The sequence below is a fragment of the Narcine bancroftii genome, chromosome 7 (assembly GCF_036971445.1).
Source record: "Narcine bancroftii isolate sNarBan1 chromosome 7, sNarBan1.hap1, whole genome shotgun sequence".
NCBI lineage: Eukaryota > Metazoa > Chordata > Chondrichthyes > Torpediniformes > Narcinidae > Narcine > Narcine bancroftii.
In genome coordinates, this window is record NC_091475.1 from 44,814,673 (window position 1) to 44,829,546 (window position 14,874).

At 43.8% G+C, this 14,874-nt stretch overlaps 1 protein-coding gene across 2 annotated transcripts in view; it reads right to left on the bottom strand.

Annotated features, from left to right (window-relative positions):
* Positions 1 to 14,874, bottom strand: part of LOC138738843 (mitogen-activated protein kinase kinase kinase 15-like) — a 128,571-nt gene that overhangs the window by 54,343 nt on the left and 59,354 nt on the right. For both annotated transcript variants that reach the window (XM_069889922.1, XM_069889923.1), the window contains exons 11-12: positions 9,087 to 9,136; positions 7,207 to 7,302 (exon numbers count right to left, since the gene is read on the bottom strand). In XM_069889922.1, the coding sequence (XP_069746023.1) occupies positions 7,207 to 7,302; positions 9,087 to 9,136 (146 nt within the window). The remainder of the gene's footprint in view (positions 1 to 7,206; positions 7,303 to 9,086; positions 9,137 to 14,874) is intronic.

Genomic DNA, 14,874 nt, shown 5'->3' on the forward strand with positions numbered 1-14,874 from the left:
CTGAAGATACACTTTGAAATGGAATTCCACTGTGAGGCCCAGGGAAGGCAGTTGTCAAATGCAACACTCTGAAATTGACGAATTGGTCACAACCTGTCTTGCTCGAGAAGTTTTAATAAGTCTTTGTATCTACGAGATAAACCAGGAAATTATAACATCCTGGTTCCATAATAATTAATCTTCTAAATTGTAGAATGTAATGTTCAGTTTTGATTTTGGCTGACAAATATTAGAAGGAGTAGGCGCATGATTAATTGTTTTTGGGGTATATAAGCCTGTGGTCCTGCTGCTGAAGTTTAGACTCTCCGAGGGGTGGGAACACCCCTTGTCAAGAAGGAAGAACAGCCAGAGTCCGAGCAACGTCCCGGTCGGGGGAGGTGGAGAAGCTGCTACCAGCGCCCTGACAACCTACTACAAGTGTGCAGTTGTTGCCTCGCTTCGGCAGTTGGGACCAGTCCAAGCGTTGATAAGTATAGTTGGGAAGGGCTTGCATATTGTAGTGTGAAATCAGCTTTTGAATTAGTAATAAACATTTGTATAAACTGAACTGCTCTCGGTGTGTGTGTCTATTTTCTTTCGGTAGCTAAAACACTGTGACCAATCTAAAATGAACAAAATGAGAGGTATAAGTTTACCCAAGACAATTGGCGCAGCGAGCAGGGTTGGTCTCAAGATGTTTCGCCGAAAGAAAGAGGTGAGCCCTGAGCAGTTTTTGATTCCGGGATGGACTTCCAAAGATGATGGGTTTGGCATGCTGGCTAATACCCTGTCTTTGTTGGGACCACCCATCAGTTGGGATGAAAGGTTAGAACCCTTAAGTGTGCCTCTGGGAGAGCGGGTTGCCACTCTCCTCCGAGAAAGTAAATTTCCAAAAAAACGGGGGACGCTGACAGACGGTTTTTGGCTGCTGGCCACAGCCTTACGCCACTCCGTTCAGCGTGAAGTTGAATTAGTTCAGCAGCAGGTAAAGTCTGAACATAAGAGAAAACAACTAGAGGAGGAAGTAGAGACTCTGCGACAGCGCTGCTCGATGATGAGCGAAATTGTTAGCACCAGTCAGGATCGAGCCAAAGAATGGGAGGATAAGCATGTTCAAACAATTTGCCGTAATATTAAACTCCGGCAACAGCTCTGTGCGAATAAGGAAAAGCAAGGGGTAGAACCTGATCCACACCGTATTCGTGCCATGATAAGGAATGGCAATGATCCTGATGTAATTGATGATTGGGACGGGAATATCTGGTATGATGATAATGGTAATAATGCAGATACCCCCCGGCATGTGCCTGGCATACTCCCCTCTCCCTCCGCTGTTCAAGCCCGCCCCGTAAGGCAGCGGACTGTCCAAGCAGATGAAGGCGAGAGGGGGGATGATGTAAGTGTAGAAACTGAAGGGACCGGTGCTCCGATCTCCCAAGCGGACCCAGGGGAAGGCTCCCAAACCCCTGCTTATGCTAGGTGGGCTCCCCCCTCAACGGGATGGTCTCAGCAGCCTCCCATGTGCCAGAGTGGTAACAGGGGTCGGGAGCAGTCAACAACAATACGTGACTTTACTATAAAAGAGCTGGCCGCCATTGGAGATCGTTTTAGGCAAAAGACAGGAGAAACTTTGGCGGCCTGGCTTCTGCGGGTTTGGGAGCAAGGGGGAGGTAGCATATATCTGACCCCTGAGGAATTGTTGGGGTTAGGATCATTAACTACTGATATTCGAGTCACTGCTGAATTACGTGGCAGAAGGAGAGATGTAGACTATTTACTTGCTACTCTAGGAGAAGCCCTGTTACGGGTGTATCCGTCACCAGTAGATTGGGATCTGCATTTGCAGAACCATTGGGGCACACCAGAGGAGGGTATAGCAGTGATTCGCCAACAGGCCGTGGCCTCTGCTTTGTATGCGGGGCGCCTGAGGCTGTGGATGCATGGGGGGAGCCCTGATGAAGAATTATTCACAGCTGGAATGCATACCCGATTGGTTCGTTCAGCCCAACCTACTATACGGGGACTGGTCCTGTCTGTAACTAGTCCGCTAATTGGGCACCTCGTATCTGAGGCGGTGCACGCCCTATCTGGACTCCAAGAACTGGAGTTGGGAGGTAAAATCCACTCACGTACAACCCAGGTTAAAGCAGACAGACAGGATGAAAGGAGAGGGGCTGCTGTTAATAATGGACTGACCAGAAAAGAGCTTTTTCTAACTTTGTTAAAGTTAGGCGTACCTAAAAGTGATATTGATGGGAAACCTACTGCAGTCTTGTATGCCCTTTATAAGAGGAAGGCAGGGGAACATCATTCCCAGATGCTGGGTCCTCCCGGCCCAGCTGTGCCTTCTGCTCCCACTGCTGCTTCTATCGAGTCAGCTTCTCCTGCCCCAGTTACCCGTGATGAGGTACAACAATGGGTTAAACAGGCTCTTAAGGATAACAATAGCATGTGGTCCTGGAAACCCCCGAACCCTTCTGAAGCCTGAAGGTGTGGGCAGGATTCCCGTGTCTATTCCATCGAGACACGGCGCACACACGGGGATCCGCGGCCCTACATACCATTAACAATTCACTGGGGTGGGGGTAATGATCGCCAATACTTGGCTTTGGTTGACACCGGTGCAGAGCACTCGGTGATTCCTGGTAACCCCGACCTCTGGAACGGACCCACATTTCGAATAGAAGGAATGGGAGGGGCAATCACCCTGGCAAAGGAAATAAAAGTCCGTGCCACGGTGGGTGATGGCCCTTCCCCCATATGGTTACATGCGTTGGTAGCTGCCACTGACGAGTGTATTCTGGGTATTAATATGTTGGCCGGTACAGCCCTTAATACTAGCCAAGGGGGGTTTGCATTCGGAATTCGGACTATTACAAAAAGATTAGTGGTGGGTCAGGCCAAGTGGGATCCCGTGGTGGTGCCACCCCCCTCAAAACCTGTATGCATTCCGCAATATCGCCTCCCTGGAGGGCAGGAGGAGATTACCGCCACCATTGATGCTTTGAAAGAAGAAGGGGTAGTGAGGCCTGCAACGTCGCCCTTCAATAGCCCTGTTTGGCCGGTCCAGAAGCTGGACGGCTCCTGGAGAATGACAGTTGATTATCGTTTTTTGAACAAACATGCCCCACCACTTGCTTCAGCAGTTCCGGACATTGTCACCCTTATTGAAAACATTGCTACTGGGAACTCAGGAACATGGTATGCTGTCATTGATCTTGCTAACGCCTTCTTCAGTATTCTTATAGCTGAGGACTCACAGGATCAGTTCGCCTTTACCTGGAAGGGGCGCCAGTATACCTTCACCCACCTTCCAGTATCGCCTTCCCTCTCAATTCACCATTATATTGATGATGTGGCCTCCTGGAGCCTCTGGCAGAAACAAGAGGGTCGCCGAGTCCCACTGGGATTCTGGTCACGTACCATGCCTGAGGCTGCCACTCGTTATTCTGTTTTTGAACAACAGTTACTAGCCTGTTACTGGGCCCTGCTAGAGACTGAAAGAATGACAGGTGATGCAGATGTTCAATTGCGACCTGCACTTCCTATAATGAATTGGGTCCTGGCTAATGATGCTAATCTAAAGATCCGGCGGGCTCAGCAGTCTTCTATTGTTAAATGGAAGTGGTATATTCAGAGTCGTGCGACCAGAGGGCCTGAAGGGGTGGGCCGCGTACACGAACAGGTGGCTTACCATCCCAGGTCAGGAACTCACTTATCGGAGGAGGGGGATGGTGGCTCCAGTCAGTATGCTGAGTTGAAGGCAGTCACTTTACCACTAGATCCCCATGATCACCCTCTTCGCCTGTTTACTGATTCCTGGGCTTTGGCTAATGGACTTGTGGTATGGATGCCTGATTTGCAAAAGAACAACTGGATGATACATGACCGCCCAGTATGGGGCAAAGAGTTGTGGCAGCTGTTGTGGGATGCTTCCCACCATCGTGAGATAACCGTTTATCACGTTGATGCCCATACCAATATGGCGACTAACATGGCTCAACATAATGCAGTAGCAGATCAGCTTGCCACTATCAGCTGTGCTGATACCGTCCCCCTGGCTCGATGGGCACATGAACAGAGTGGTCATTTGGGGGAGAAGGGATCAGCTATGTGGTCCCGTACACATGCTTTATCCGTCCATCAGGATGATGTCCGCATGGTCATACGTACATGCCCAGAATGTCAGCTTGTGAAGTTCCATACCGTTCCACCTGGTCCACATGGCCGAATAAAACGGGGTGCTCACTCAGCTGCGGTCTGGCAAATTGATTACATAGGCCCCATGCTAGACTGCATGGGTAAATATTACGTCCTAGTAATGGTTGACACCTTTTCGGGCCTGGTTTTTACTTTTCCCACCAAGACGGCTGACCAAGCTAGCACTATCCAAGGACAAAACCATTTGATTTATCGTTATGATGTTCCAGAGGAGATTCACTCTGATAATGGCTCGCACTTCTCCGGGAAAGCAATCTGTGATTGGGCAAATGACAACGGTATTTTATGGGTCCACCATATTCCTTATTACCCGCAGGCTGCCGGGTTAGTTGAACAAATGAACGGCTTACTGAAGGAACAAATTCATTTGTTAACATCACTGGGGACCCAGAAGGGATGGTGCCATGTGCTGCAGCAGGCAGTCGACAATTTGAATCATCGCCCTTTAAAAGGAGGTACACCTTTCCACCGACTTCTTCACGCTCCTGAACTACAGCCTATTCCAGAGGAAAAACAGTCATTGCCCCCCATCCCCGAACTAGAGAATGTTGGACAAAAGGTATGGGTGGCACCACCAGGTAGTGGCCCTCCTGTAAAAGGGGAAATAGTGACACCTGCCCAGGGTAACACTCGGTGGGTAGCTATTGAGGGACAGGATGATTTAGTCTGTTTAAACACTGAACGCTTATGGTATCGTGAGTGACATGTGTCAGGCTTCTTTGTTCCAGGTTCTCCATTTTACACTCCTGGTGATCTGGCTTAACAGCTGCTTTGATGCCAGCAATTGGATTTGTAATGTCGAGGACGTTCCAAGGGAGTTCCCAGTGGGAAACACGGTCCGATGCATTACACCAAGGAAGTCCTCGGTCACCAGCCTCAAGTGCAGCTTATATAAATATGTTATTGTTCAGCATGTTTCAAAATCTGTTCGTGAGCTCCAGTATCTGGGTATTGTGGCCAACAAGGATAATTTGAGCCTTGGTTGGAATCCTTTCTCATGGCTAACTGCTACATTTGGGGGAGTGGGCCACAATATCCTCCGTTGGTTGCTCGCGTCATTGCTTATCTTTGTAATTGTTGTTTTGATTTCTCTTTTTTCGCTCCCTCTGTACTCAAATACTGGTTAGGCCTCGCAAATGACAGATTGTGACCAAGGGGTGGAATGTAATGGAGGATTAAAACCATGTACCCAGATGCTTTTTGCTTATGTGGAACTGACGACACTGGGTCCACAAGCAGGTCACCTTACTTTCAGAACTAGCAGATGTAATTAAACTCAGCCATGGGGACTTATCTGAAGATACACTTTGAAATGGAATTCCACTGTGAGGCCCAGGGAAGGCAGTTGTCAAATGCAACACTCTGAAATTGACGAATTGGTCACAACCTGTCTTGCTCGAGAAGTTTTAATAAGTCTTTGTATCTACGAGATAAACCAGGAAATTATAACATCCTGGTTCCATAATAATTAATCTTCTAAATTGTAGAATGTAATGTTCAGTTTTGATTTTGGCTGACAAATATTAGAAGGAGTAGGCGCATGATTAATTGTTTTTGGGGTATATAAGCCTGTGGTCCTGCTGCTGAAGTTTAGACTCTCCGAGGGGTGGGAACACCCCTTGTCAAGAAGGAAGAACAGCCAGAGTCCGAGCAACGTCCCGGTCGGGGGAGGTGGAGAAGCTGCTACCAGCGCCCTGACAACCTACTACAAGTGTGCAGTTGTTGCCTCGCTTCGGCAGTTGGGACCAGTCCAAGCGTTGATAAGTATAGTTGGGAAGGGCTTGCATATTGTAGTGTGAAATCAGCTTTTGAATTAGTAATAAACATTTGTATAAACTGAACTGCTCTCGGTGTGTGTGTCTATTTTCTTTCGGTAGCTAAAACACTGTGACCAATCTAAAATGAACAAAATGAGAGGTATAAGTTTACCCAAGACAGGTGGTAAATTGGATTAGTAAGTATGCAGATGATATCAAGATTGGTGGAGCTGTGGATAGTGAAGAAGGGTTTCAAAGCTTGCTGAGGGATTTAGGCCAGTTGGAAGAGTGGGCTAAAAGATGGCAGATGGAGTTTAATGCAGATAAATGTGAGGTGTTACATTTTGATAGGGGTAATCAAAATAAAACATATATGGTGAATGATAGGGCATTGAAGAGTGCAGTAGAACAGAGGGATCTAGGAATAATGGAACATAGTTTCCTGAAGGTGAAGTCACATGTGGACAGGGTGGTGAAGAAAGCTTATGATATGCTGGCCTATAAAAATCAGACCATTGAGTATAGGAGCTGTGATGTTATGTTAAAATTGTACAAGGTATTGGTGAGGCCAAACTTGTGTACAGTTTTGGTCACCAAAATATAGGAAAGATTTCAACAAATTGGAGAGAGTGCAGAGAAGATTTACTAGAACTCTGCCAGGGTTACAAAGTCTAAGTTAGAGGGAAAGGTTAAATAAGTCAGGTCTTTATTCTTTGGAGCGTAAAAGGTGGAGAGGGAATTTGACTGAGGTGTTTAAAATGATTAGGGGCATAGATAGAGTTGAGGTGGAGAGATTTTTTCCTTTAAGAGGGACGATGCAAACAAGAGGACATGTTGAGAGTTAGGGAGCAAAGGTTTAGAGGAAACATGAGGGGGGGGGGTCTTCTTTACTCAGAGAGTGGTGGGTGTGTGGAACAAGCTTCCAGACGAAATGGCATAGCCAGGCTTGATATTAGCATTTCAGGAGAAGTTGGAGATATGGATGGGAAAAGAATGGAGGATTATGGGTTGAGTGTAGGTCAGTGGGGTTAGGTGGGAGTTCGCATAGACAAATTGGCCTGTTTCTATGCTGCAATTGTTGTATGGTTATCCAATAAAAGAATGATCAGAGCCAGAGAGGCCACCCTCCAAAAAAATAACTATCCAGTCGAGCTCCACTGTGTATCGACCTGAAGGCCAAGAAACCCTCCATCTTGTACCTACAAAGGCAGCATGTAGCATCAGTCGCCCTTCAGGGTAGACAACTCACCTGCTGCATTGAGCCTCTGTGGAGAAGTAGATCTGAAAATCATCGGAGTTGTGGTTGACATAGAGGAAGCAGCAGCGTTCATCACATTTGGATATGCTGGAGTGAACACAGAGAGGAGGGCACGTCAGGGGTCTCATCACCCCACCACCACAGCTAGTAACATTTAACTGGAGGCCATGAGGGAGAACAGCTACTGAAGTAGATGGCATAGAATATGCCAAATTATAGAGCACAATAGTACAACTATAGTGCTGCAGTCAGAGTTCCACAAAACCAGGTTCAATCCTCGCTTCTGGAGCTGTCTGTATGGAGTTTGCACATTCTCCTGTGACTGAATGGATTTAATCCAGAGAGATGCAGCATGGAAACAGGATCTTACGACTATTGCATCCTCGCCAAACATCAAATACTCATCTTTATGCTAATCCTACCCCCATTTTTAAAATATTCAGCACCTCTTACAGCTGTGGCACTGAGAATTTTCAGTTTCTTCCCACTGCAAATTGCCCCAAGTGTGGAGTTAAGTGTTAGAATCCAGGGAATGTTGCTGTTAGCGAGAATAAAATGAGTTAGCACAGGTTTAGTGTAAAAATGGTGCCTGCTGGTTGGTTCAAACTTTCTATGCTCTATTTCCCTCTCACACTCTAAAGATGTGTGATAGTTTCCCCTTCAATTTCTGGAAAAATAATATTTTTCTGGCTTTTGTGTTCATTGCGGAGAAATTAGGAGATGTTTACGCAGAAACCCCTCCTTGGCAGAGACTCACATGTGCTTGATGATGGGTTTGGATAGTGCCAACAGGCTGAAGTGTACTCATACAGCCAAGTTTTTATGTGGGCTTGTGACCAAGCAGTAAGGCAGTTGCAGACTGGCCTCCAGCACGTGATTTAGATTGAGTGAGGGAAACTGTCGTCACACGAAATATCATCCCTGACACTTACTCAGATGACAATGCAATGAGATGTCGAGTCAGTAAAGTAACATGGATTCATACCCAGTTGCTTAGACAGAGGCGAGTCTGCTGGATAGAAATTTAGAGGGCAGAACCATTTGTACAAAACAATGTTTAGGCTGTGTTTGGAGAATTATGTACCACAATGTGGGAAGGATGTGATTAATCTGGAGAGGGTGCAGAAAAGATTCACAAGGATACTGCCTGGTTTGGGGAGATCAGTTTCCCAGGCTAGGAGTATCTAAAAGTTGAGGGCAAAGGATTAAGGTGACAGGGAGGAGGGTTAAGAGGGCTAAAATATTCACAGAGTAATTGGTACCTTGAATGAGCTGCCAGAGGAGGTGGTGAAGGCAGAAACTGCAACATTTAAGAGGCATCGAGACAGGTATGAATAACCCGGCCATAGAGGGATATGGAACTACTGCACTCGAATGGCATTAATAGAAATGGTCGGCAATGATACAGTGGACCATAGGGGTTGTCTCCACGCTATGCAGCTCTGTGGCTCTAAATGAGTGCAGGTGCAATCTCCATCCAATTTCCAAATGGGTAGTTTTTATGTTCCTGGGAAAATGTCATACTCTCAATCCTTTCCCTCCACAGCATCATTGCATGGAAAGGATTGTGCCCCAGATGGATGGCCGCTAAGTATTAAAATAGGCACAAGAGGTCAGTCATCCTTTTGCCATGGAATTACTTTCCAACAGCCATTATTCCTAACTATTTATTTTTCAAAATTCTTTTTCTTATGTCCTACTATGACTTGTCATTCATGGAACTGTGGGAGAACCATATGACATCACAAGGCTGCCTTTGCTGTAGCCATGGCTTTACAGATGCACGCGCACACACACCTTTCATATGTATTCATTTTCTAAAGTAAGGTAAAACATGAATTTTTGCCATGCACAATTTCACTGATGCTCACCTTATTCCTTTGATAGATGAGGATGTAAAATTCCATTCATGAATCCCCTTCTGTGAGAAGGATTTTAAAAAAATACATTAGTTGTGTTGAACAAAGAGGCAACCGAAATCTTCCACCTCAGCACAGAATCACAGAAGAGTGGCCTATGTAGCCAGTTGTGTTATTCAGTGAAATGAAGGTTGATCTAACACCTCCCATGCACCTTTCCCCTCGTCTTTTAATACCTTCGGTAAGCAGGAGTATACCAACTCTGTTTCAAGATGGCCAACTGATCCGACATCGATGTTCCGCATCACAGGAATTCGTCATAGGATTGCTATAGATAAGAACAGTCAGTTGGCTTTTAATGTGAAGAGATTTTCTGCCCAAGGTTTTAATGTTGAAAGGAAATCACTGATTGCATCTTAGACTTTAGGAGTTCCAAAATCAGGTCTCCAAATTAACTGACAACTTGGTAGTTAGACACACTTTGCGTATTTGGTTCCAATTTAGAAAGCACTTTAGTTATCATAGATTTTTATTAACTGGTCCTATTTACGTAATTCCTTTTTTTTAAAAAAAAACCTTCGGTCCAAGACACTGGATATACTCAATGGTCTAGGTTGGGTATTCAATCTTTCTTGGACTTGTATATAGACCAAAACTTTGGCTCTTTTGAGCAATTAACTGCTAAATTTAAGTGACCTAATCATCATTTTTTTTTCATTACTTACAGATTCGGAGCTTCTCAAACTTCTTAACGTTGAGGCTTCCCCTTGACTTAGATTTTAATCTTATCTGGGAAGTATACAATTTTGACCTCATCAGAAAGGACTCCTTTCAACCCTACTTTTCAGAACTACTTTTAAGTTCTAGTGATAGTTCTTTATGTATCACTAAGAAAGTTTGAGAACATGACTTTCAACAGCTATTTGCTGAAGGTACATGGGAGTCTTTTGAAAAATGTATATTCATCCTCTCTCTGTGCTAAACATTCCTTATTACAATTTAAAGTAGTCCACAGGGCCCAGTATTCCAAAGTTCAATTAGTTACATTTCACCCCAATATATCCTCTAAACGTGATAAGTGTACAACTCAGGAAGGTACTTTATATCATATGATCTGGTTACGTCCCTCCCTCTATAACTACTGGAAAGAGGTATTTACTACACTATCTTTAATTTTTGATACAGATCTCTCTCTGAGCCATTTTATTGCTATTTTTGGAATGAGTGAACCAATTGACTCCATCTCAATCCCATGTAGTTGCTTTTGCTTCCCTGATTGCGAGACGGCTCATTTTGCTGCAATGGAAAGATGTCCCTCACACACATACACAATGGTTATTGGATTTGATGGGGTCCCACTCCCTAGAGAAAATTAGGTGCTCAACATCTAAAATGAATATTAATTTTTCTTCTCTTAGGGGTTCTTTTTTCAACTATTTTCAAAATGTATAGATCAATTATTTTTGGACATTTTTTTAATTTCACTTTATTTTTGAACTGATTAATATCTAAATTAATAGGTTTTTTTTGTAATTCTTTATTTATCGCACTATGAACCATATCAACCGATATACTTATAGATGCGTCTCTTTAAATACTCAGTGACATTTTCTCTTTTATCCCCCCATCCCTTCCTTCCCACCCCACTCCAAAAACAGTAAATATTGAACATATAAAATACAATAAAACAATATCTTTATACAAAAGGAATACAAACAAAAAAGATGTATCATCTACTTATTCACATTAAATCTGACCGTTTATCTTCTTATCATTTTAGGTGGTGGTGGTCCGAGGCCTGCTCTTTCTGTTATGTTCCAAATATGGTTCCCAGTTTTTTTTTCCAATCATTGTAACTTTGTCTTTTGAATTATATGTGATTTTTTTTCCCCAATGGGATACACTTAAACTTGGTTATATATTCCATTAATATTTATAGTCATGGCCATCTTGTATCTTTATTTTCACTTATTTTTTGCCTCTTCACCACCTCCATCCCTTTTTTCCAATATTGTTTTTTAAGTTTTCCTTTTTAATCTCATATGAAAATGCATTTAAGACATGCAAGCAATAACCTTTAACCCCAAATGAACCTCCCTTCCTTGGATTGCCTCCTGTCCCTTGCCGGCAACCGCAACTCCCCTTTCCATTCGGTTTGTGAAGTTACTCACAAGCATCAACCGATTTCGCAGTGACCATTATTCTCCCCCCCGCCCCCCCAAGAGAACACTATTTTCCTCTACTTACAACAAAGCTCTCTCTTTTTCTCTTTCTTCCCTTTCTCTTATCCATCTTTAAATCTTTATATATACATTATCTTTACTTTATATTTTTACATATTTTTGTATATTTTCATCCTTCTTGTCACTCCTCCTCCTCTCTTCTCCTGTCCTGCATATGTTCAGCAAATTCTTGGGCTTTCTTTGGGTCCGAGAACAGTCTATTCCATTCCCCAGGAATGAATACTTTGAGTACTGCTGGATGTCTTGATATAAAGTTATACCCTTTCTTCCATAAGACTGTTTTCACCGTGTTGAATTCCTTCTTCTTCTTCTTTAAAAGTTCGAAGCTTATGTCCGGGTAAAAAAATATTTTTTGTCCCTTGTATTCCAATGGCTTATCGTCTTCTCTAACCTTTTTTCTTGCCTGCTCCAGTATGTTTTCTCTTGTCGTATATCTTAGAAATTTTACCAATATGGATCTCGGTGTTTGATGTGGTGGCGGTTTTGGTACTAGCGTTCTATGCGCCCTTTCGATTTTAATTTCTTCATGTAAATCTGTCATTCCCAGTACCTTCGGATCCATCCTTTTATAAATTCCTTCACATCTGACCCTTCTTTGCCTTCTTTCAGGCAAACTATTTTTATGTTGTTTCACCTACTGTAGTTCTCCAATACATCAATTTTTTGCAACAATAAATCTTATGTCTCTTTAATTTTTTTTCCGCTCTCTTCCAACTTACCTCAAATCATTTATCTCCATTTCTACAGCAGTTTCTCATTCCTCCACATTTTCTACTCTTTTCCCTATTTCAGTCATGACCAACTCTAAGCTTTGCATTCTGTCTTCAGTTCTTTTCATTTATCTTTTGTTTGAACTAAATTCTAATGCTAGCCATTCTTTTAATGACATTTGTTCTTCAAAAAAGGCTTTATCTAAACTTCGTCCTTCTATTTTACCTTCTTTCCTTTGAAATTCTTGGTCTTCTTCCTCTTCTTCTTCTGTGTCTGGATCTACGTCTTTGTATCTTCATCCTTCTCTGGTGAGCTGCTTCTGTATCCTTGATGGGCCTCCCGCCGCAGGTCGACCCGCTGCCGGGCCTCCCGCCGCAGGTCGTCCCCCTGCCGATCGCCCCATTGCCACTCACCGTCTTCCAGCCCTTCATTCTCACCACTCTTTTTTTCTTCTTTTCTGCTTGTTTCCCCCAGCCGAACGCCCCGATACTGGGCGTCTCTCAGCTGGCCACTCCTCAGCTGAGTCCCCCTCCCGCCAGCGTTAACCTTTTCTTTTACTTGTGCGACTCTTTGCACACGCGCAGTCGTGCACCTCTTCTTGGCTCTGAGAGCTATTTTTGGAGTCCGCTGGTCGGGAGGATACTGCTCTCCTGAGGACTCGCCAACACCGGAGATCGGCTGCTCCTCTCCACGGTGGCCCCCTGCTCCAACGTGCAGGTCAGGCCTTCTTCTTTCTTTTCCAGTTATTTTCCTTCATCCCTTTTCTCTCTTGTTCTTACTTTTTCTCTTTTGGTGCCATCTCCTGTCTCTTCTCTGAAACTTGATCTTTCTCTTCTGTGTTTCATGTTTATTGAGCTCTGCTTTTTCACACTTTTTTTTTCTTTTCTCTGGAGAGGGCTGGCTCCACCCGACCAGCCACTACTCCATCACGTGACTCCCCCTTGAAATTAATAGTTGATGCCTGACTTTGCCAGCAATCACTCAGGTTGGGGGTTCGAAATTAGATGAGTAATGGATGGTTTTTTTTTCCTTCCTTTTATTTTCATCAGTAACATGGATCATACGTATCTCGGTTATCATCTGTAATTCTATTTTATCTTTACCTGAACATTATATACTTATTGAGGCAACCTGATTTTTTTCCAAAAAAAAACAAATAAAAAGATTGAAAAAGGAGTTCTGAAATCAATTGAAGTGAATCAATTCTGTCCACTGATAACCAAATACTAAATTGGCAGCTTGTTGCAGTGTGTGTCAATTTTTTAACCAACAGCCAGTCAAACAAAACAACACATCATGAAAGGTTATTCCCTCAGAAACCAACTCTAGCACTGCCATTGCAGCCTGGGTGGAGGTAAATCTGGCATGACCCCGGGAAGGTTTCCACGTCAATCTCCTTTCAAGGAGCCTTGTAAAACTGAGATGTACATCAAGTGCCACACTAGGGTTGGTTAGCAGTCCCTATCCAGGGTCTAAACCAATGAGAGGCAAGCCCAGGTCGACACTGGCAGGAGGTCAAGAACAATGTGGTGGAACTTCCTATGCAGTGGTTCCCAACCTTTTACTTTCCACTCACAGACCACTTTATGGATTCCCTATGCCATAGGTGCTGTGATTAGTAAGGGATTGCTTAAGGTGGGATGTGGGTGGAAAGAAAAAGTTTGAAAACCACTGTTTTAATCATGCCTCATTGACTTGTTACATGCAGAGTTTCAGAACTCCAAAGGAAATGGGCCAATGACAATTTTTCTCAAGCAAAATAATTGGGTCTAGTGCAGTGGTTCTCAACCTTCCCTTCCTACTCATCTCCCACCTTAAGCAATCCCTTACTAATCACAGAACACTTATGGCATAGGGAATCCTTAAAGTGGTCTGTGAGTGGAAAGTAAAAGGTTGGGAACCACTGCCTTAATGCCTTCAAGTTCCTCACTGCCTCAGCCCCAGGTGACAGAAAGCAGAGGTGCACTGTCAAAGGAAGTCATCATGTGTATAAGTGAGGCTAAAAGATTTTTCATGTAAATTGTGGAAGATTAAAAGTAAAACCCCCATGGAATTATGGGAGGAGGAGCAAGTCAATACTACACAGCTGGCAAAAATAATTCCCAATAATTAATTACTTATCAATTTATGTGTAGGAATCATGTTCAGCTTTATTCATTCTCTCTTCTTTTCTAGAACTCAGTGTTTTAGGTTGGATTATGATTGATAAATAGCAACAACTTGTTCAATCCCACCCAAATGATCACATTTCGCATCCGAATTGGAATCTTTCACAAACTTTTTCATCCAAATAGAGAGTCGGAATGAAATTAATGCTATTTAAGCTCAATCTTCTTGCCACCTAACAAGTGTTCAGGATGGCACAGTGGTGTCGAGTAGAGCCTGCCATCTCATAATCACAGGGACTCCAATTCAATCCTGATCTCTGATGCTGTCTGTGTGGAGTTTACACGTTCTCCGTGTGACCACACAGCTTTCCTCCAGATACTCCAGTTTCCTCCTGTGTCCCAAACACCTGCAGACTGGTAAATTAATTGTCCACTGTGAATTGCCCTGTGTGTCGATAAGTGGTAGAATCTGGGAAGAGGTGGCAGGAATGGGCAGAGAATAAATTGAGATTAATGTTCCACTGAAAGAACTGGGTGGATCTTAAACCTGAACTGGGTGGATCTTAAACCTGGTCCTGTGTTGTCTGACTTGATGAACTCGAGTTGCTGAACATCAGGTCCTTGATGTGACTGCAAAGAGCTGCCATACTAACAAATCTATAATCCAGAGAAGGAAGAGGCTTGCAATTTAATTTGAAGCCCAAGGCTTCTCAGGTGTAAAAACCCTCGATATAATCA